The sequence below is a fragment of the Andrena cerasifolii genome, chromosome 6, assembly GCF_050908995.1.
Source record: "Andrena cerasifolii isolate SP2316 chromosome 6, iyAndCera1_principal, whole genome shotgun sequence".
Classification (NCBI taxonomy): Eukaryota; Metazoa; Arthropoda; class Insecta; order Hymenoptera; family Andrenidae; genus Andrena; species Andrena cerasifolii.
This window is the reverse complement of record NC_135123.1, coordinates 6,563,367-6,586,048: the sequence shown is the minus strand read 5'-3', so window position 1 is coordinate 6,586,048 and position 22,682 is coordinate 6,563,367. Positions and strand designations below refer to the sequence as shown.

The 22,682-nt window shown below is 49.2% G+C and overlaps 1 protein-coding gene across 7 annotated transcripts in view; it reads left to right on the top strand.

The window, feature by feature from the left end:
• The window catches only part of LOC143369569 (acetylcholinesterase), an 85,731-nt gene that overhangs the window by 49,024 nt on the left and 14,025 nt on the right, over positions 1-22,682 (top strand). For 4 of the 7 annotated variants that reach the window (XM_076813672.1, XM_076813669.1, XM_076813668.1 and 1 more), the window contains exons 3-8: positions 5,007-5,330; positions 5,633-5,863; positions 8,628-8,919; positions 9,103-9,741; positions 11,499-11,660; positions 11,778-11,953. In XM_076813672.1, the coding sequence (XP_076669787.1) occupies positions 5,018-5,330; positions 5,633-5,863; positions 8,628-8,919; positions 9,103-9,741; positions 11,499-11,660; positions 11,778-11,953 (1,813 nt within the window). In that variant the 5' untranslated portion in view covers positions 5,007-5,017. Of the gene's footprint in view, positions 1-524; positions 642-3,740; positions 3,878-5,006; positions 5,331-5,632; positions 5,864-8,627; positions 8,920-9,102; positions 9,742-11,498; positions 11,665-11,777; positions 11,954-22,682 lie in introns of those variants that run through there. The other 3 variants (XM_076813673.1, XM_076813674.1, XM_076813675.1) reach the window with 3 other exon arrangements.

Genomic DNA, 22,682 nt, shown 5'->3' with positions numbered 1-22,682 from the left:
ATAAACGCGAGAGACGGTTTTCCTCCGTCGGTTGGACGAGGTTTCTTTTCCCCCGCTGTCGACGCAGCGCGCGCGTAATTAATTATCGAGCCGAGCCGCTCGGCGCGGGCTGCCCGAGCCCGTGATTTATTCACTCGCGTTTCTTCATCCTTAACGTTAATTTAAATAATCGCTTTGCAAACGTCGCTGGCCCCCCTCCATCTTTATTTATACTCGCCGCGCGGAGAGTGCAGCGAAGTCGCCTGTAAATTGTACGGTTTTAATTAAGCGACTGCGCTGGTCCGTGCAAGAAACAGCTGGGGGATCATCCGCGATCTCTTAATTGAATGCTCCGCTGCGCTCTTCAATGGCATCGGTAGGAGCTTGAATGAGCGGCGATACTACGCGGCACACGGCTCCAAGCTTCTTTTCCCACGAATTTTATCTCGACGCTCGAAAGCTGTTTGCCTGGATAAACTGGACGGGTGTGACACAGTTCGCTATTGCGCTTCCACTCGGTTCGCGTGCGTCGTTAGTGGAAGCTGAGACGTCGCGGACTTAGCCAACGCGGTAACGTAAACATTAGAGACGGGACGATCGCCTTGGGTGAGAAGAACGCTGAGGGGTAAACGGGCGACAATAATCGCTTAGGGTCGTACGGGGTGAGTATCGCCCCACTCCGTTCCCATTGAGCGCCATTAGAGAATGCGATAGAGAATGATTTCATCGAAGTCGATGAAATTTTCAGCATGCATACAACTCAGTTGAGGGGGTATACCCGTTGCAACCCTCTGAAAATGTGTACGTTTTGGGGATTTTTTTACAAGTCAACGGCTTGATGGAGATTTACCGGTTTTTTACTATCTTTGCATGGTATTGTGAACTACTTAAAAAAAAAGTTTCAGTTAAAAAACTATTGTTTTTTGGAAGTTATGCATACATATCCGAAAGTCTCTCGATTTTAGATGTGTAAACGGTGAGCCTGACAACAGCTGTATGTCGTGTCTGAAATCGAAAACCATAAAATCTTCTTATAAAGTATGTTAATAGCTATCGTCCAACGGGGCCGATTTTGAAAATTTTGGAAAATAAAGGAATGGTGAGAGATCAAAGGTAAAGTTACATTTTTCTAAGAGAGAAGGCCACCTTTTTTCTTTATAAATAATAAACGGGGAATCGGAATAAAAAAAGCCCTCGTTGGACGATGTGGAATCTTATTACGATCCTGCATGCAAAATTGGAAGTGAATCGGTTGAACGTAGCGCGAGATTTTAGGCCCACCGTTTAGCCGTCTAAAATCGAGACTTTCGGATATGTATGCATAACTTCCGAAAAATAATAGCTTTTTATCTCAAACTTTTTTTTTAAACAGTTCATAATACTATTGTAAAGATAGCAAAAACACGAAAAATCTTCATCATGCCGTTGATTTGTAAAAAAATCCGCAAAATGTACACATTTGCCGAGGGTTCAAACGAGTATACTCCCTTAAGGAGGGGTCATACTCAGTCAGGAGGTCGAAAAAAGAGTGGTCTTTGGAAATTTTTTACTCAAATGCTATAACACATTTCTCAAAAAATCTTTTTCCCTTTTAAGGATTGCATCTAGTACCGTGCATCGTAATTTTTTTGTTTAAAAATATTTATCAATAACTAAGTTATTGTCCGTCACTCGAAGGTTCTATCAAAAAAGGCTTCTGCGGTGAAAACTGCTGCTCGAAAGTCGACCGTCTAAAATAAGAAATTCAAAAGAATTTACTTATTGTATTATATTATCTAGTATTTGAACGAAGGATTTTTCGAAATATTGATTTGGGAAAAAATGGCTGATGTTTAAAGTAAAAGTTTCAATTTTTATCATAAATCTTGCCTGATTTTCGTCAATTAAAAGAAAACTAAGCATCGGATAAAAAAATCTTTCCAGCCGCGGAACACTGTTTTTCAGAAGAAGCTTCTTTTGTCGAGCCATGGCGCCGCCATTTGGTATTAAAATTTGTTTTAAAAAATCGTGATCATACTTCAAGATATGTACAATAAAGGCATTAAAACAAATTTCGTATCCCATTCGCCATACTCGCATAAAAAATTCTCAAAATCATTCTGCCTTTCCGAGCTCTACCGCGACATTACCCCTTAAATCTACAAACGGGATTTTTAAATTTGCATCGCAGGCTTAAACAAAACAGTTGAAAAAACTACCTTTCACTATTCTCTTCGCTATTCCGACCAACTGCAATTTTTTCAAAACGAATAATTCATGCGCTAGAGTTAAATACGACTTTAATTCTTAATCTATCAATCTTTCTCTTCGCCTTTCTTCTGCTCTTACGTTCTAACTTTACCGTTGTTCCGTCACTTCCTCCCGCTTTCCACGTCGATGCAACAGAGGTAACCATCGGCGTTCTTTTTCGATTCCCCTCGTTTCGCCGTCTCCCGCGGCGTTCGATCCGACGGATCGGTAATTTCGAGCCGGGTATCTGTCAGGTCGCTAGGGTAGCGCGACAAAGCTGAATCGACCGACTCGATTTGCACGCGCCTGGGCCAGCACACGGTGGCTGCATTTTCCGGGACGCTCCAGGGAATTACTCGTTACACGGCGCGCGTTCGTAATCGAGTGGGCCCCTGTTTATTGACCGACGTACGCCGCACGCCGCGTTATTGCCTCGCTCTGGATTCGCCTCCGATTCACCTGGATGCCGGCGGCAGCCTGCGGCCGTGCCCCGCGATCGCTGGTCGACTCCAATCGCCCGCTACCGTTCCAAGTCATCCGGAACCATCGGAAATAGCCCAGCGTCCCTCGGAACAACTCCTCGAAACCGCCATTCGAAATGGAAAACAATCGTGCCGTTCGGAGGCAGAGCCTCTACATCCGAGCGCTTTTCCTTCGATCCGACTGGTCCAGAGGAGGCCTCGATTGCCGTGATACAGCAGCGTGGAGGGTGCTCGAAGAACTCCCGACGAGTGTATCGCAAACCGAACACGGTCGCGCGAGTAGCGGAACGGGAATCCCCAGGAACACAGCAAGAGGCTGGCAAAAGAGCATAAATAAAGGAGAGAGAGAGAGGGGTACGGCTGTATCGATCAGAGCCAGGATAAACCGCGGGTCTCTGGGGCGAGTAGTCGCTGCCAGCTTCGATGTCCAGTTGTCCCGAAGGAGCGCGCAGCTCGAAGGAAAAAAGGAAAGGAGATAGAGCCAGCCGCAAAGGGGAAGAGCAGCCCGTCCCACCGCCTCTCTCTGCAACCTCCACCCTATTTTCTTCGTCAAAGTACCCGCGGGCTAATTGAATTTCGAGGCAGAAACGAGTCTGTCCAGCGTCGTCTTCCTCCATCGGCCACTCCCGATTCCCCGCGCCCTACGTCCGCGCTAATTTTCGCCGTGCAATTATCGTCCCTTCTGTTCGCTCTCGGCGCTCGTCGTCATCGCGAGCCTGGTTTCCAGTCGGCTCGCGGGACTCGCGCGAAACACGGCTGACCCAGTTGTCTTTTTATATCTCTCGATTAGGGACCGAGGAAATGGCGGCGGAGCGGAGCGGAGTCCGAAGGAAAATTCGATGGAGGTGGATGGACGGAGAGCGGGCAACTCCGTTAACGAGCTGCCGAGCGACGGTCATCGAAACTCTCGTGGGTTATCGTGCGTTGTTGCATGATGCTGCCACCGCGACAAGGGGGGCAACTAACTTTTTACGACGGTTCCGCGTCGCGGCCTCTGTGTCTGCCTATGCCTCGACGCAAAGGCAGCTCGCGTAGTATCGTCGAGCTCCTTCCTGGCTCCCTACGCTGGGACCGCGGCAAGTGCGACGCAGTGATCGTGCGAGAACCGGAGCCTTAGGGTACTCGAGACTGGAAACGGGGATTCTGCGAGGCGCCGCTGGCGACTTTCCGTCCACCCGAGAGTTCCGGTGAGTGACGTGTCTCGATGGAGCAAAACCGACGGTAAACGACCGCGTCGGGGTTTCTGTTAATGCTCCTTTCGAGACGGAGGAGCCGCGGGAAGAAGCTGCGGATGCGTCTCGGTTACCTATTGTCTCGCGGCGCGCGGTGGCTGCGGAGTTAGCAGCGGGCTCGTGACGACCAGGTGATTTCCTTCCCCACGGAGTTAATTAGCGGGGGCAGCCAGCGCTGGGCAATAAATTGTCATTCCTGATGACACTAATACGCTCTGTGTTCTCTCACGAGCGCTTCCGCGTGTAACACCTCGACGCTGCGCGTGATCGCGCGTGACCACCGCTCCACACAGACGGAACACGTAGAAGGAAATGACCAATCAACGCGGACCTTCGTGTAGAACTGTGCGATATATTTCCTTCTAATGCGTGGGGGATGGGGAAGCGCACCGGCGATGCTCTGTCCCTCTCCTCCGGAGAGAAAGATCCTTCGACGGACGGTCGGGTTTCGAGAGGATTCGCGGGATCGGGGAGAACCGACGGCGGAGGGCAGGAGCCTCTGAATCGCGGCGAAGAATCGTTGAGCGGTACGCGAGCGTGGCGAAAATTCCAGGCGAGAATCGATTCCGCGATAGACGAGCTTAATTAGCCGAGCAAACGGTGGAAACGCGACGGTTGAATGGGATAGGTGAACGCGTCGCGGTACACGCGCCCGAACAAAGGCCAACGCCGTTTCCAATTAGTCGAATGGCGGCGCGAATCGATCGCAGACCGAATCCAGTCCCCGGCGAGCCTCGCCTCAAGAAAGTAACAATCGTTTCCGAGCGATCTGCTCCGCACAAAGGGCTCGTTTCCATCGGAACGAGCCGACGAGACCGTTTAACGCGGGAGGCATTAAAGTGCTCTCCTCTTGCTCGGGAACGTCGGCTCTATTCTCCGAGTGCATTTCGCCTCTGAAGGCGCTCGGATAATTACGCTTGCTTTTAAGCACGGAATCACTAGTTACCGTCAATTTGCACGGCTCGAGTGGATCGGTAGACCCGTAGAATCTCCGAGCCCCTTGGGCCGCCGGTCTACGCTCCCGCGAGCCTCTCGACGCGGAGGAGGCTAGCGCAAGGACCCAGCTAGGGTGACGGTGTTTCAGGCGAGGACACGATGCCAAGAAAGCGAAGTTCCTTGACGAAAATCGAGGCCCTGGTGGTGCTGAGCCTGACGGTGTTGCTGCAGCTGCAGGCCTGCTGGTGCTCGCCGTCCCATCGGAGCAGGCACCACGCGGACATGTCGCGCGAGGACGCGAAGGCTTTCAGAACCAGCGAGGAGCTGCCAAGACCGGCCGCCCTCAATTCCAACGACGATCCGCTGGTGGTTCACACCAGGAAGGGCAAGGTCAGGGGTAAGACCATGACTGCCACCACGGGAAAGGAGGTCGACGCCTGGTTCGGGATCCCTTACGCGCAGAAACCTCTCGGTAGGTTCCACCTACTCGGTCTATACCCGCTTTCGCAGACCCGGCGATTAACCTCCTCACCGGAGAGACGTGTTTAGTACCTAGTTCGCCGTCCACTCTCTTATCCACCCTCCCCGTAGAGCGTCTCTCTCTCTCTCTCTTTGTTCGCGGCCCATGCTCCCGTCTCTCGACGGGAATCGCTGGATGCTCGGTAGCATCGGCCGCTCAGATTCGGCGGTGGTGAGGCTATCCGGTAGAGCTGGAATCGTTTGGAAGTGGCGTACATGCGGAGGAGACGAACGGGACGCGGGATTCTGTTGCAGGACCCCTGAGGTTCCGGCACCCGAGGCCGGCGGAACGGTGGTCGGGGATACTGAACGCCACCGCGCTGCCGAATAGCTGCGTGCAGATTCTGGACACGGTGTTCGGGGATTTCGCCGGCGCGACTATGTGGAATCCGAACACGCCGCTCAGCGAGGATTGCCTTTACGTGAACGTGGTCGCGCCACGGCCTAGGCCTACCAGTGCCGCTGTTATGGTATGGATATTCGGTGGTGAGTTCCAGCTGACACCTGTTCCCTTCGATCCTTAGACTAGGCGGACTACCGTGGCAATCGGGAGCGGAGCCCTTTGTCACCACGGGACTACGGCTCTTTCGCAGATGCTCCCTCACTTGTTGGTAGCGAGGAACGCTTCGTTTCGCCGCGGGGTGTGCTACTTTCGGATGTTCTCAGACGCGGCTCCCCGGTCGGAAACCGCTCGACGCTCTGTCGCGCGCACTGCTCTTCTTGCAAGGAAACGTATCGAACCCGAACATTCTGATTGTGATGAAACTCCGTACGATTGTAGAGCATGTCGGAGTATGTAAGAAACGATTTTTTTTCTGCGGAAAAACACTCCGAGGGGGTGAAATAAATCAGCCCCCGAATTTTTCAGCGATTTTTCGTCTTTCGAGTGTAACTTTGTAACGGTGCGAGGTAGAAGAAAACCGTAAATGGATAAAATGTTCAGTGTTTGATGTCGTATAACGCGCTGCAAAAGAAATGTTTGTACGTCCAAGAATTTATAAATAAATTAAATCCTCGATTGTCAAGTGGCAGATGGTAGTAATATGGACAAAGGCGGAGAATTTTTGTAAACAAATGAACCAAAATTTTTTCCTTTTACATTTTAGTAAACCATTGCGAATTATAACTTTTACACGGAAAAAGATCGTCCCCAACCCTCACGGTTAGAAATTGTATTTAAAATAACGAAAATTTTAATTTATTTATAAATTCTTGGACGTACAAACATTTCTTTTGTAGCCCTTTATACGGCATCAAACACTGAACATTTTGTCCATTTACGGTTTTCTTCTACCTCGCACCGTTACAAAGTTATACTCGAACGACGAAAAATCGCTGAAAATTTGAGGGCTGATTTCACCCCCTCGGAGTGTTTTTCCGCAGAAAAAAAAATCGTTTTTTACATACTCCGACATGCTCTACAATCGTACGGAGCTTCATTACAATCAGAATTTTCGGGTTCGATATGTTTCCGAAACGCCCGAGAAAACTGATGCTTTGTCATTTCAATCGAGTGATTTTGGTCGCGAGATCTCGAGCAGGTGGTCGACGCAGCGTCGGGTCAGTTCGAAGCGTCACAGACGCCTGCATCTCCCGCAGGCGTGTCCAACCCCGGTGCTTGCGAGCGAAGGCGAGAGCAGCAGCCGTGAAATGCTGGAGATAGTGGCGCACAATGGTCTAATTCGCCAAAAAGCTGGCCAAAATATGAAGGCATCTTCCGATTTGTACAAAAATTGGTGTACAAAGGTTCTCGAGGTCGCTGATTCAGAAGCTGCAGTCAAAATTGCGAAAAGAAAACAAATGGTGGTCGAGTACCTGAAAAAAATATCAAATTTAACAGACACTTAGTACTTCAGAGTTTTCGTGGTCGCTGATATCAAATGTGTCATCGAAAATATAAAATTCATAATGGATGATGTAATACCGCTTGCATAAATATTGTCTTTCACGTATTTTTTTCGTAGAAAAAGTGGTATTTTGAAGTTGAAATACCAATTTTCGAAATTTTTGTTAACATTTCCAGAGTGAAGAAAAGTAGAAAAAAATAATAATCTTGACTTCATTCTAGTGCGGGCTATAGCAACATGTGTATCGAAGATACGCACCAAATTTGAATGAAATCGGTTAAGTAGATCTTGAGATTTTATGAGAGCAATGAGAATATCCTTTCGGTACACCCTTTTCATACGAGGCTCTGTACTGCCACCAATTTCGATTATTTCTCACTGTAAAAATTTGTAAGTATTGTTGAAAAAGGAACAAATACATGTAAAGAAAAACGTCACGGAAGAAATTTCAGAGTTTCGTTATAAAAAAATTCCGGAGAATGCAAAAGATTGTCTATAACTGTAGAAGACCCTCTTAACCAGTTTAAATGTAAATATCTTATAGGGTAGCAAATTATAGCAAAATTTTTCAGTTGCATATCCTTCTAGACAGTGTACTTGAAACGAAGAATTTCTTCTCTTTGCGTATAAAAGCGTATAACACTACTTTTTTCCTCGTTCCTTATTAAGGGAGGACTAAGATGCACGATATATTGGGAAGGGAAATACACGGGTAAATGTACAAATATTTTCGGCCGCTGCTATGCAAATTTAATGTTTATAACACACATTTTAATGGTAAAACATTTCACAAATGAATTCCTTCAATGAAACTTTGTGCGATACATTAAAAATGATAGAAACATCAAGACATTAAGGACCAAGAAATTAAGCCAACTTTGAAGGTTTATATAATAATAACTGCTTACTGTATTTTAATTTTTCAAACAGTATTTGTTACATTGCAATGTATACAACAAACGTGCCACAGTAGCAAAACGCTGTTTTATACTTCGAAAATTGCATTCTGGCCAGCTGTTTGGCGAATTAAACCACTGTGCGTCATAGCGCGAGTGTCTAAGGATAGAAGAGATACCACTTGGCTTGGTTTGCTCCGAGAGCAAAAGCTTGGACACGCCTGGCCTTCTGGTTTCCCGTCGGCAATTCGCAAGGAACCCGTGCAACTCCTTTGAGAAGGTTCGCGAAATAAGCGTGATTCGAAAAGGAGCTAAAACATCCACCTTCGAAGCGAGCTGATTAAAGCATAAAACGAGAACCGAAAGTGCCGGGGTGGGGTGGGGCATTGTGTGTGTAGTTGGTTGTCCCGGTGTAGTCTTGTTTGGGTGGCGGTGGTTTTCCGTTCGAGGGAGAACGAGAGAGAAATAGAGAGAGAAGAGAGATGGAATCGCGCGACATCCTTGTAGGTGGCTTTTACTCCGGATCGGCGACCCTCGACGTTTACGATCACAAAACCCTGGTGTCGGAGGAGAACGTGATTCTGGTCTCGATGCAATATCGAGTGGCCAGCCTGGGTTTCCTCTACTTCGGGACGTCGGACGTACCTGGGAACGCCGGTCTGTTCGATCAGATGATGGCCCTACAGTGGGTCCGCGACAATATCGCTGCGTTCGGCGGAAATCCTGAGAACGTGACCCTGTTCGGAGAGAGCGCGGGCGCCGTATCCGTTTCTATGCACCTACTTTCGCCTCTGTCAAGGTGCATACCTTTTCTCCTTTTGTCATAATCTGCTTTGGCATTATCGTGTCTGACGCTATCTACTACGCTACCGCTCGCAAAAAAAATAAATAAAAAAAAAACTATGGAGCTTTTTACATTCCGAGGCAAGCACGCGCGCCGCTGCTCGCAGAGCCACCCCAACGCCGCTCGTCTGCGTTTCAGGCACCTCTTCAGCCAAGCCATCATGCAGTCCGGCTCGCCGACGGCACCCTGGGCGATCATCTCGCGCGAGGAGTCGATCGTGCGCGGCATCAGGCTCGCGGAGTCGGTCGGCTGCCCGCACGACCCCAACAACCTCCAGGAGGTGACCGATTGCCTGCTGCTCAAGGACCCGGTCGAGCTGGTGAAGAACGAGTGGGGCACGCTGGGCATCTGCGAGTTCCCGTTCGTCCCCGTGATCGACGGTGCGTTCCTCGACGAAACGCCGCAGCGCTCGCTGGCCACCACGTCCTTTAAGAAGGCCAACATCCTGATGGGCTCCAACACCGAGGAGGGATTCTACTTCATTATCTACTACCTCACCGAGCTGTTCCGCATCGACGGCACCGAGGACGTGAAGGTCAGCCGCGAGCAATACATCAGCGCCATTTCCGAGCTGAACCCGTACGTCAGCCAGATCGGCAGGCACGCGATCATCTACGAGTACACCGACTGGATGCACCCGGACGACCCACACGTGAATCGAAACGCCCTGGACAAGATCGTCGGCGACTACCAGTTCACTTGCAACGTGAACGAGTTCGCCGGGCGGTACGCCGACACGGGCAACAACACCGTCTACATGTACTATTACAAGCACAGGTGAGAATCCCCAGATTCATCGCACCCTGGTCCGCAGCTCACTGCTCTCTCTGTTGTCTTTGTAACTTCGTTACACTCCATCCACTCGCGATAAGTCGTTTTCTTATGGAAAAATAGACGCAGACTGCTTGCACCCAAGCGAGGCGAATCGAAGAAATTGGTAGTAATTAATTAATGGTCGCTCCGCTTTGGTCATCAATTGCTTATTGACTTTTCTCTTCGGATTGCCGCGCTTCGCCAAAATGCGCGACGACCTTTAAGGGGTTGTACCTAAGTAATCAGGAGGCCGAAAAGAGGCGAATGTATATGAATTTTTTTTTTAAATCGTGGAAGTATATATTTTCGCAGAACTTTTTGCGCTTAATAGAGCAACGTTTAAAGAACATTTGGTAATTTTTTGGTACGAAAATATTTACGTTTATAATAAAATTACAAGCGACAATCCAAGATGTCTTTTTAAAAAGTGGCATTGCGGTTGAGCACTGCCATTCGGAACCGGATTCTCTAAAATCAAGAAACAAAAAAGATTTCGTTAGTATATTAATGTATCCCGTGATTCGCGAAGGGAATTTCCGAAATATTCATTTAAAACAATATGGCGGCTATTTAAAGTTGAAGTCCTGATTTTTGCGCGGAAAGTCTAGGAAAATTCTTGGATGTCTGTTGCAATTTTATTATGAACGTATTTTTCTACAAAGAAATTACCGAATGTTCTTTAAATGTTGCTGTTTTAAGTGCAAAGAGTTCTGTGGAAATACAAGCTTCCGCTTTTTCAACAGAAATTCACAAACATTCGCATTTTCTCGGCCTCGTGACTAGGTATAACTAGTGTTCCTGATTTCTCGATATTTTTTGTTTCTCGAGAAATCAGAAATGAGATGATATTTCTTGAGAATTCTCGAGAAATTGAAGAAAATATTGCAAAAATTATATTTTTGGTACAATGTTGATAATATTTATCAAAAACACAAGAAAACTTTAACTAAATGATTATTCCTGTCTAATTTATGCGAAACTTGTGTAAATGAAAAAATAGATATTAAATATAATTGGTAAATTTATTTATTTAATACAAAATTTTTACAAAACGCAACGTTACTTTTTGGTTTTAAAATTTATTTTTAAACAGCACAATGCGTCTAATGTAGCGTCAGCGAATTTATTTCTTTTTTGTGGCAAAATCTGTTACTCTTATATTTTGACTTGGCTGTAAAATGAAAAAATACGTCTTTTGATCCTTTTGGAAGAAATTCTGGATCGTGCAAAAATTTTATACAGGATACAGTAGTCTTATCTCCTCTTTTCTATATTTCATCTTTAATAGCCACAAGAAACTCATTAGGTACTCAATTCAGTATACAATTTTTCTAAATTTTTAAATACGAATTTAAGAGCACCTTCAGCAGTTAATAATATCGAATCTTCTGTACTGTGATTTTCTATTGGAATTCATATAGGTTCTAATATTATTAATAAGATGCATTATAAATTATAGATATGTTCATACGTTCGCGATTAACTAGTAATGCATTCATTTACGAAAATAAATGAGATTTACAATATTTTTCCTAGACTTAAGTTCCTCGAGAAATTACAGCGTTTCCCGAGAAATAAGAAATAAGCAATTACAAAATTTCTCGAGAAAGCATTCTCGAGAAGGAGCGCTAGGTATAACCCCTTAAAGCCCCTGTCTCCTGGTTCGAAGGCTCTTGCTCGCCTAACGAACTCTGCCTTCTCACGCCGCCTGTCCCACGCAGGTCCGCGAACAATCCCTGGCCAAGGTGGACGGGCGTGATGCACGCGGACGAGATCAGCTACATCTTCGGCGAGCCGCTGGACCCGTCGAGGGGCTACACAGAGGAGGAGGTGAATCTGTCTAAGAGGATGATGAGATACTGGGCGAACTTTGCCAAATCAGGGTAAGTCTCTGAAGCGAAGGTGAAACGCTTCCTCTGTGCCGTCGGTTAGCACTTAGCCACCGGTCACGGAGGAAGAAGGGGTGGTCGAAATAGTTAACCAGCTACCGTTGACGTTAGGGACCCGAACGTGGGCGACCCTGGGGCGCGGGAACCACCTTACTGGCCGCCGCACACCGCCGCGAAGAAGGAGTACCTGACCCTGGACACGAACAGCTCCGAAATCGGCAGCGGGCCTAGAGTGAGGCAGTGCACGTTCTGGAAGAAGTACCTACCGCAGCTTCTCGCCGCTACATGTGAGTGATCTTCCTCCGCCATTCCCACAGCTGCGTTTCCGTATGCACCGCGTCGCGCGAGTGCCCCAGCCTATTATTAGTAACGGTATCTGTTTTGCGGGAAGAACCAAGACATCGCGCCTATCCTCCCGTGCTGAAATAGTCGTACCCTTTTTATTTTCCCTCGCTATAAATTCTCCGCGATCTGATCGATCGGGCGGAGTCCTACGCCGTTACTCACCGCCACTGGGATGGACGCGCGAGCCACGCGACTGAACCGAATTTCATCGCGAGCACGTCTCCTGAACCTCTTTCAATCGCGAGCCCAACGCGCGTCGCAGCGAAAGTTCCAATCCTTTGGGCGGCACTCGGATCGTCTTCTGTGACACCTGTTGAGTAGAAAGTACGTTTCGTTATCGAGGCGGTCGCTGGGAGACGAAGGCGAAATCAATCGATGGGATTACTTTGCCTGATGGAGGCACCTTAATTGGCTGCTTCGCTGTTGAGAGAATCGAGCCGGAGTTGCAAGGGTGGTAGCGCTGGGACCCGAGGATCCAGAGCAGCGGCTAAAAGGGAGCCGCGGTGGAGGAAGGAACGGTAGAAAATTTCGAAGGTCGAGTTTCCTGGAAGCTCCCAAATGAACTGCGTTAACCCGTCAGCTGCTCGACTGCTCCCCTCTTTCCAGCCACTGTTGAACTTGGTCCAAGGAAAGAGGCGAGGGAGGAAACGCGGCCAATAAAACTCCTGCAACTTTTCGTCCTGCAGTTTCTTCCTACCCCTCTTTCGGACCGTTTGCCCCCCGACGATCTCTATCGTCTCGATGGAACATCGACCGTGCCTCTGCCCGTCGTTTGCTCTCCACTCCACCGGGCCCCGGAGCGTTTCAATTCCTCCCAGAGGATAGAACTTGCGCTCGTGTCTCAGCGATGATCGATGGAGCCCGTCTCCGAATGGCCATTTCGCTGGCGGACGTGCCGGAACGTCCTTCCGAAGGCACGGGTTTAGCAGGCGTGTTCTCGCCTGTCTCGCTTCATCCAGACCGTTGACAATTCACTTTTCGCCCGAGCTTTTCGTCGCTGTCCCACCCGCTTGCAAGCAAGAAGCACAGCACTGGTTGACGTCAGGCCAGAAGCGAGTCGCATAATGCAGTCCCGCTGGCCCTGTCCCGCGTTTCGAAGCCCCAGTCGAGAGCTCGACTGTGTTTCAAGCTAATCGAGCCTAACCGCGATCGACAGGTGCCTGGGCGCTTGGCTGCCTCGACGTTTCCGTTCCAGCCACGTCCCGAACGCGCAATTGCTCCTTGGTCCTCTGTCGGAGGGAGTGTTCCTGGAGAAGGTTTTCGTAAAAGGAACAAGGTGAGGGTAACCCAATCGACGGTGGGTCATCGAGCAGGCAAACTCTATCAGAGGAGTGTTTTTCCTAGTTCTGCAAGGATCCCCGTTTTAATCCCCTTTCCGTTGGGCTCGCTGGCCGGAACTTTCTTCGCGAGTTCGGTGGAATGAAATTATTCTATCGCGGGCGCGTTATTATGCGCGGCAGGAATTTAATAGAGATAGTCGTGACTTCCTGACGGAGGGAGAGGCTCGGCTGGCCCCGCGCCATTCCGCCAACCACCGTCCGCTGCCCGGGGGTCGACTTAATCCGCTTTCTTCGGATCCAATTCGTCCATTATGCAGATCCGATTATTGGCCGGGATCCTCGGTGGCCGCTACGACGAAAGATTTGGCCCGTCGCGCCTCAAATATCTCCCGAGGCAACCCCTTCCAACGTAATGCCGTAGTCGTCCGACGGGTCCGCTGAAACCGGGACAGCTGGTCTCCTTCGAATTCCATCTCCGCGCCGTGCTGCTCGCCGATTCTGCGGCGCGCTTCTCTCCCTTTGAGCGCAGCTCTTCCAGTTGGACCGGAGCGCGGCTTTCTTCACGGATTCCTCGTCATCAAGGAGCCGTTTCCGAGCGTCAAGTGGAACGCTTCCCGAGCACGGCGCACTTGATACGAGCCTCTGAATAAATGATGTAAACTCGAGAGGGACGCGAGCAGCTCCACAATACCGCTGCGGTGTTCCAGCTTCTTTCCTCCGCGAGAGACAAGCGTTAATCGCCCCGCCGCGTCGAGTCCTCAAACGCGCTCCGCACCAACGATTTTCTCAGTCGGGGGCTGTCTTTACCTCGGCGTTCTTCCTCCTCTTCCTCGATACCGAGCGAGCGAAACGAACGGTCTTCTCGCATTCACCGCGAGCCCGCTCAACCCTCCAGTTATTTACCGATTAATTCCGCGCGATCAGGCGATCTAGTTGTAGTTGAATCTGCGATGATTGCGGCGACCTGGAGACGACCGAGTCCTCTCCGTCGGGAAGCAATTTCGCATCCCATTGACTCGGAGGTGGGCCATTAATCGAGGGTGCTTACCCTCCTCGCGCTCCCCAGCCAGCCCGCGGAGAAGAAATGGCTACTAGCCAACCAGCCGGATATCTATTCGAACAATAACGCTTCTCCGATGCAACAACGCCGCTCCTCCGAGACCCAGCTTCCTTCCGCGGCATGAAAGCCTTGGGAGCACCAAAGGCGGCCAATTTTTATTGGCAACGACGTTCAACCGCTTCCCGGGAACTTTCCTTAAACCCCTGCTGATCCATCCGCTCCGAACTTTCCGCTCGACTCTTCAATTTCGGAGGCGCTCGAGCCGGTAAAGATTACTGGGTCATCGAGACTTCCAAGATCGCCTGCTAGCGCGAACAGTGCGATTCCCGATCTATCATCGCGTTACCAAGACTGCTTCGCGACTATGGTCCCCGGGTTTGTCGCCTACTGAATAATTTAATCGTCGACAAAGGCCAGGACGTTCCAGCGGCGTCAGCTCGCGACATGGAGAACGAGATGGTCCGCGAGGCTTCCCAGCGAGCCGGGACAAATTCGCACGGAGAAATACTGTGACAAACGCGAGGGGAGGCAACCGCGTTTTTCCAACGAGGTGTCGCGCTGGAGGCCGCATTCAGGGGCAGATTTACTCCCTCTGTGGGGGAAGATTGATTCAGAAACGATCCATCAACCAGTCGAAGATGCTCGCGCGGCGCAAAAGGGACCAGGCGAGGCGGCGGAGAAGGGAGAAAGGTGGCCGCGGAGCAGCCAGTGGATGATTCGACGGAGGGGGTGGGTGGAGGGACGATGTCACGGCGGAATAAAAACGGCGATGCAGCGGAAAATTGCGGAGCTGCCTCCCCTGCCCACCCTCTCCAACCGCCTTCCTTTTCCTCTTTCAAGTGGATATCCGTCGTGCCCGCAGCGGGTATCTCGGTCTCTGTTCGCGCAGCCATCGGAGATCTACCCCTATGGGCACGCGTCGCGTGTTACCTTCGGTTTGCCAGGGAACGACGCCATTCCCAGCCGAACTCTCGGCCGATTCGTCAGCCACGTCACCGAGGACGACAGTCTCCGCGTTTCGCTCTTTGTCGCGTGGGAGACTCTTTCTTCCTGCTTCACTGTTCTGCCTCGCCCAATCGCCTCTGCGTGGAAGCTTCGTCCTCCGGACGGTGGAAGGGAAATTCTCGAAGCCGAAGATCGCATGGACGGTTTCGAAGCGACCGGTCGCAACCGACGAACAGAGATGCCTTGGTGGACCCGACGGAGTTGGGACGAGCGCATTGTTAAATAAAGTATGCCCGCGTATGCGGCAGATGCGATTCCCTGATCTGGCGCAGCGACCCTCTAAATAGAACAACGATGTCGCGGCATTGCTTTATAATTACGCCGGTGGGCTTGGAAAGGTTAACCGCACGGCGGTTAAGGTAGACGGCGGAGCCGCGGGGACGTGTCGTTGTCACGAGCACTAATGGCCCGTTTACACGGTGAGCCATTGGCGTAACCGCAGATACACTCCGTCGAACGTTTTACCTCGTTCGATAAGCCGCCGGATACCGCGCGCCACGATTCCCAAGGATTTTCCCCCGAACCGGAGCCACCCGGTGGATCCGTCGCGCTAATCGGATCCTCAGCGACGCACGCTCCCGAGTCAGGTCCCCCTTTCGCGGGATCCTCGCCGTAGGTGGACGCGGGAAGGGCGGACGGGATCAGCAGGCTGAGATATCTGGTGACGCTCCAGACGGTCCGTTAACAAGGATTTATGGGTTGATAAAATCAAGGGGAGCTTTGAGGCGAGAGCCGGCTGGCAGCGTGCGGACGATGGGCGCACGAGAGCGGACGGAGGTGTCATTTTCATCGTCGCTAACGATCCGAATTCGAGGCATTGGCGTAACGGCGGCTGTGGCAACCGTGAGACCGATACCGGTGTCTATCGCAGCGGTGACGTCACCCCCAGCTAAATGCACCCTTGCATCGGACGTGCTCCGCGCAATCTAGGCGGAACGGAGCCTACCGTTGACACGGCGCCAGCGCCGGGATCCAACGCGAGCGCTCGCAAGCCGGCCCGTCACTGCGATTACGCTCGCGATAACGCCGTTATCCCTCGCTAACGATCCCTCCATAAAACTGTATTTATGCCGCCACCCTTCCATTTGACTGCCGTCCAAAATCCCGCCCGCTCTCGCCCCAACCCTCCTAGCCCTGCGCCCTAGCCGATCGAGCGCACCCCTAATAACAATCACCGCGCTGCTAATGGCGATGTCTTTAGCCTAAGGGCGATCTCGTTAGCGTCCCGCAGCCCACCAGCGTCAGCTCAGACACTGACGGATGCCGCGTTTCGGACGTTTCGAAGCGTCACGTGGCATCCGTCGGTCTCGCGGTAGATTTCGCGAGAAAACGGCAGCTGACGGTTCGCGGGTGGAACACACTTTCCGGGAGGAACCGCGGGATTCACCGCCAGTCGCGCGGTGGGGAAGATTTGCGATTTTACGGCCAAAAGTGCAGAAATGAAAATTTCGAATTTTACAAATTTAATGCAAATGTGAATTGAAGAACTATATATCCATTTTCGTGGTCGAAACCGCAAAACTTATTTTTAATATATAAAATTCGGCTGTTTTACGTTCTGATGTATGAGAAACTATATTATCCGAGAAACAGCAGTTACAAAAATTGCGAACGATAATGATTTTATTATTATTTATATTTATACAGTTCTTTCTTTGTTAGAGCATGCCTCTGCTACAGTGCAGCAGGGCATAGCAGAAGGGTTAACAAACATACATAATACAAACAATCAAACAGAGGATCGAAGCTGAACAAAATCGTTTAAAAAAGAATAAAAAGGTTTGTAGTGTATAATGTGTGAACCAGTCTCGGTCACAGTTAAGTCGTACGTTAGACAAGACACACTGGATCGCGTTTAAAAAAATGCATATAATTACAAGATTAGCAACTATTAGCAATTAATAATTGTACTTATAGAATGAAAATAGTCGAACATAAAATAGGAATGAAAATCATTGCAGGGTGTTACGGGATTGATAACTATTCTCCGTATCATTTAAGAAGGAACCCGTTCCGCGCACGTGGAGTGAGCTCATTGGCTCCGGAAAAGCGTTGGTGGGGGTACAGCCAATAGTGGCTTCTCCCGGCACCAATCAGCGTCAACCTGCGCAAAACCGGTCTAAACTCATCGGTCGGCAGGTTCCTTCTTAAATGAGAGGGAGTATATTTTATGTATTGAAAATTGATTCTTATATGAAAAGTTTATTTCTAAAACGCTACTTTAAAAATTGCATAAATTGCGTGTTAAAACCCGAAACATAATTATTTCGAGGACAAAAAGATATCTCACGCACCACCAGAAATCCAATCCATGCCTTGAAATTATTTTCAGATCTTTGGATAACGCAATATAAGTGTTCGAAACAATTTAAAAATCTGCATTAATTCTTTGCGATCGGTCTAACCTCGCGCGAACATAAATTCGACACTGACATTAGTTCTTCAGCTGACGTATGCATTTATTTCGTCGAGTTGAAAAATTTATTTTTGTGGCTTTGGCCATAAAATCGCGAGATTTTCCCCACTGTGCGCGGTAGAGCGATAAAGAACAGCCACTCGCAATCAATCAAGCGAAATCCATGTCAAGGGGTGCGCCTGTGTTGGCGCGGGCGGACGCTTACATACCCACCTGGGTATACGCGAGGCAACGCGCCGAGTAACCTTTTCATTCGGGCCTCGAACTCGTTTTCGTCGGGTCAATCGAATTAATGATCATTTACACTGCGACCAGCTGGCAGTTCTCGGTCGAGCGTCGATGAGATTGATTGATCCGTGCCCTCCCCAGCGCGCTTCCGCCTCCGATGCGCTCCTTCCTCTTCCCCGTGGATCTCCTCGGCTCTCTGGGACGTATCGAGCTGCCGAGTTCTAACGCTAATAACTGTATTCCATTTCCGTGCCGGGGCAGTTGTTCGGTGCGCGGCTCGAAATGGGATCCAGACGTACCTGTTCGGAGAAGTTGCCTTGAATGTTTGAAGAAGCGCGGTCGGCGGCGCGCGACACGCGATTAATTACTGCACACGAAGCTCGATCGCGGGAACAATGTCACGCGTACCCTCTCTAAATATGTATACTGATTGATTGCCCGCTACGGCGAGGAGGAAACGGGGCGTCGCTGATAATGGTTACTGCCGACGACCGGCTGTGACGTCGTTATTGACTCTCGACCATCGATGCGCGAATTCTCGCGGAAACTAATTGCGGCCTGCACGCGTCAAACTTTCCGCCCTTATTGTCCTGGGTTAACGTACAAGTCACACCGTGGGCGAACATTCGTTTGTAGCGAAATAGTTCCATGCAATGCGTCTGCTCTTCGTGAGGAAATAATCGAGGCCAAGAAAGTGTAAGCGAAAAATGGAACCTCGGGCGATGGGACTCGAACCCCCAGGATCTTCGGATTCACAGCGTGCTGGCCAGCCGCCTTAAGGGGGTAGTCTAGACACTCGTTTCTGAAGGTGATATTTGGAAATTAATTCTGGAAAACCTACCGCACCTACAGCGCAGAGGTTTTGCACACGTATTTAGTAGCGTTTGAACTATCGACACAAATTTTTGGAATGCGTTATTTTGAAATTTGTACAAGTTACACGCCGAAGTGAAGGTTATGTCATCGAAAACCGGCCCCGTCGGGCGCACGAATTGCGACCGTCCTGGTCATCTGAAGCGAAAGTACCAAAGATTTTTTTAATCTATATGAGTGTAGTTATCGCCTGAACTAGATGTAACCAAGTCCGGACATTGTTACCGAAATCGCAGCTGTTTGAAAATTTATATTTGATTTTTCGACTTTTCTTGAGCTAAAACACGGTGTGGGGGAGGTTGTATTAAAACTATTGATATAATTCTAGTTCCGGCTATAGGTACAGGTTCACTCTGAATGTGTGTGAAATTTTAGCTCAATCGGTCCAGTAGTTTTTGAGAAAAATGTACGCCAGATCTAAAAAAATTGTTTCGAGAAAAACGCGTTTAAAGTTTTTCATGCAGTACGACCTGTAGGACTGAAGTTGCGGCAGATAACAACTAATTTCTGTAACTTATCCCTGATCTGGTATACCAGGACCGTAGAGGAAACCTTCCTGAACTTCAAAAAAATCATGTTTAGCAGCTCTCTCTTCTCTGCTGGCAGTCATAGCCTCTTTAGATACAAGGGTCGAGGGAACGACTGCCGGCCACGCTGCGGCCTTAAGCCCCTATAACTCTGGGAGTTTTTCGAATTTCACCTTAATATTTCAGAGACATATTTTCGAAACCCTAAAATATTTGAAAATCAAACAAAAAAAAATAGAATTTTTGGGTAAAATACCCCCTCAAGGGGACTAGGCAGTCGAAAAATCGATTTTTTATTGCATTTTCCGAAAGTACCACCCTTCCCCAGTAAAATGCCGTTTGGTTTATGGCAAAATTCGCGAAATTAAGGATTTTACAGCCGAAAAGGTAGAGCGCGTCATAAACCTTTTCTGCGCGCAGGTAGACTAATAATTCCTCTTTCGTTTTGCAGTGATTGCGAAAAAAACGGAGGTATATTTGGTGAATATTTTTCTACAAAAAAATTACCAAATGTTCTCTAAACGTTGCTCCTTTAATTGCAAAAAATTCTGTAAAAATATATGCTTCCGCTTTTTCAAAAAAAAATCATACACATTCGCCTCTTTTCGGCCTCCTAAGCATAACCCTTATTGGGGCGCCACCTATGTGCCTTTCGCACCGCAGGCCGTTCCCAAACGCCTAGTGCCTACAGAACGGAGCTTAGCCTCCCGCGCCGATAACGCTTGCTTCCCAAAAAAGACCGGCGATCTCGGGCGTTCTTTTAATTAACTCCCGGTTGAATTCGCTTCGACGTGCTGCAATACGGTTCGCGGCGATAATTGTTTGGTTCGGTTCCAGCAGCCCGGAGTGAATTATTCCGCGTTCACCTCGGGGGCTGATGTCGCGGGGGAGGTTTCCTCCGAACTCGCGCGCGGCGGAGAAATGCCGGGGGGTTTGCGGGCAGGTTGGATAATTATAAACCGTCGGCAATAAGGATAATGTAGCGCGACGCTTATTTGGGTCAGGCTACCTGTTCTAAAGATCTGTTGCCCGCGCTGGGAAGGTGGAGTCGTCGATCATTCCGCGAGGCGTGAGTTGCAAAGTGTCCTCGCCGCGATTATCCACGTCCGCGAGCTTCCTTTCGCCGAGAAAGTTGCGGAGAAACCCGGCGATACCCGGCGACAGCCGCCCCGGGAAAGTAATTAAGTGAAAATATGTCGGCAGAGAAGTTCGCCCGGCTGCGAGGGAGACGGCTCGAGTTTGATTACGGGCTCCTCTTACAGCTTCCCGGCCAACTTTTCCAATCGATCGTGAAATCGAGCGCACCCCCGGGGAACACTTTGGCGGTCCTCTCCTCGCGATATCGACGACAGGCCAGGCCCCGATATCTCCTGCGCGTTTCTTCAGGCACCCCCCCAGCTAGGGACTGTTTCTACTGGCAGCGATAATGTCGTTAAAGGCAGCGTTCCCCTTTCGCCCGAGGACGTGCAGAGAGTTCCTTAAATCTCGCGCGAGGGAGGCGTATTGGAAATGGGTTATGAAATAAACTGTAAAACAGTATATTCTTTGTAAACTCTAGTTTATTTTACTCAGCTCGGAAGGACGTCGTATCGTGCTGAAGGCAAGCCTCGAAGCGAAGAGGAAACGCAAAGGCAATTCGAAAAGTCCGTTGTCCACTTGAAAAGGGACAGGCCTGCGTTCTGTCTCTTACCCTTGCAGTTGGAATAAGGATTCCCTAACAGACCCATGGGCCCGCTGGCCTCTGGTTTATTGCTTTTGTCAGCGGTTCTCATACGTAACCAAATTCATTTTTGTGTTACCAACAATCCAACAAGGCGTGCTCCCCTTGTTAACGTCCTCCGCAAAGGAAGGCGAACGGAAAAAGGCGGTCTGCCGCGAGCCCTAGGAGGAAAAGTCTGCGCACTGCGAATATCCGTTCCGCGTCAGTTCCGCATCCGTTTCGTGTCCGTGCGGTGTTCCTAATTTCACTGACAACCAGAGCCGGCGGAACACATTGTGCAAGTTATGCGCCGCACAAGGGGGCGCTAAAAAACTATATCGCGCACTTCGTAATAAAGGGATCAAACTCCTACATAAACAAAATGTAAATATATTTTTTTATTGTACCTCGTGAAGACAGAACGTATTGAATAAAAAACAGCTGCAAAAATTTTCTCGCACAACGGGCGCCAACCTTCCTCGCGCCGGCCCTGCTTGACAACTGTGTAGGAGGCCTGCTCTGGCTCGATCAGTCCCAGTTCAGTCGTTTCTGCGAGCCTGCTGTACCGTTCTCTCAGCCAGTAGGCGACGAAAGTATTCGTACACCCCTCAAAACAGAGTAACATTTCTAAAATTGGTCCAAACGACGTGATTTTTTTTTAGAAGCTAGAAGTGGTATTTGTATGGAGACCTAATATTAATTATAGAACTTCCCATTTTCATTACTGACAAGGAGAGTATTTTAGGTGCCCGCCTCCGATCATTTTGAATTTTGGATATGTTATAGAGGACCGAAAAATAAGAAATACGTGTTTTTTTATTTTTCCCTGTTTTCATATTTGCGGGGTGAAAGCTGCGTTCAAAGTTAAGGGTTGAAAAATCAGTTTTGTGGAATATCTCGAGAACTATTAGAGATAGGGGAATAGTGTAAATGGACGAATTTTGTGTCTTTGAATGCTAAATATGACTGACTTACCAGATTTTCAAAAATCCACAAAAATGATTTTCAACCCTAACTTTGAACGCAGTTTTCACCCCCCAGATATGAAAACTGGGAAAAATAAAAAAACACGTACTTCTTATTTTTCGGTCCTCTATAACATATCCAAAAATCAAAATGATCGGAGACGGGCACCTAAAATACTCTCCTTATGGCCTATCGCTGTCCTCGTCTTTATGACTCCAGGGTCTAGGACCCCCGAAGCGCGCGGTGCTTCGACCCGAGAACCTCTCACGGTCATAGAAAAAGGTCGTCCCTTTCACCTATCCGTGATTTCAGTGCTCCGTCAGTCCAAATTCTCAAAATATCGTTGGCAACCAAATCTCAGTCTCACACTAAAACAGGGGTCCTACACTGACATCTGCCGACAGCCGTGACTACGGACAAGTGTGCGCTGTTCCGTTGTAAAGCACGCGAACGATATTTTTCACCACTGACCCTCACGGCCCTGAACAGCCAGGCACAGAGAGACCGTCGAATTTCACGGAACTGACAGGTGTGCGCTGCTCCATTCCAAAACAAGCCACCGATACCTGCCACGACCACGGAACTGCCACGGAACGGATATGTGTGCGCAGACCTTA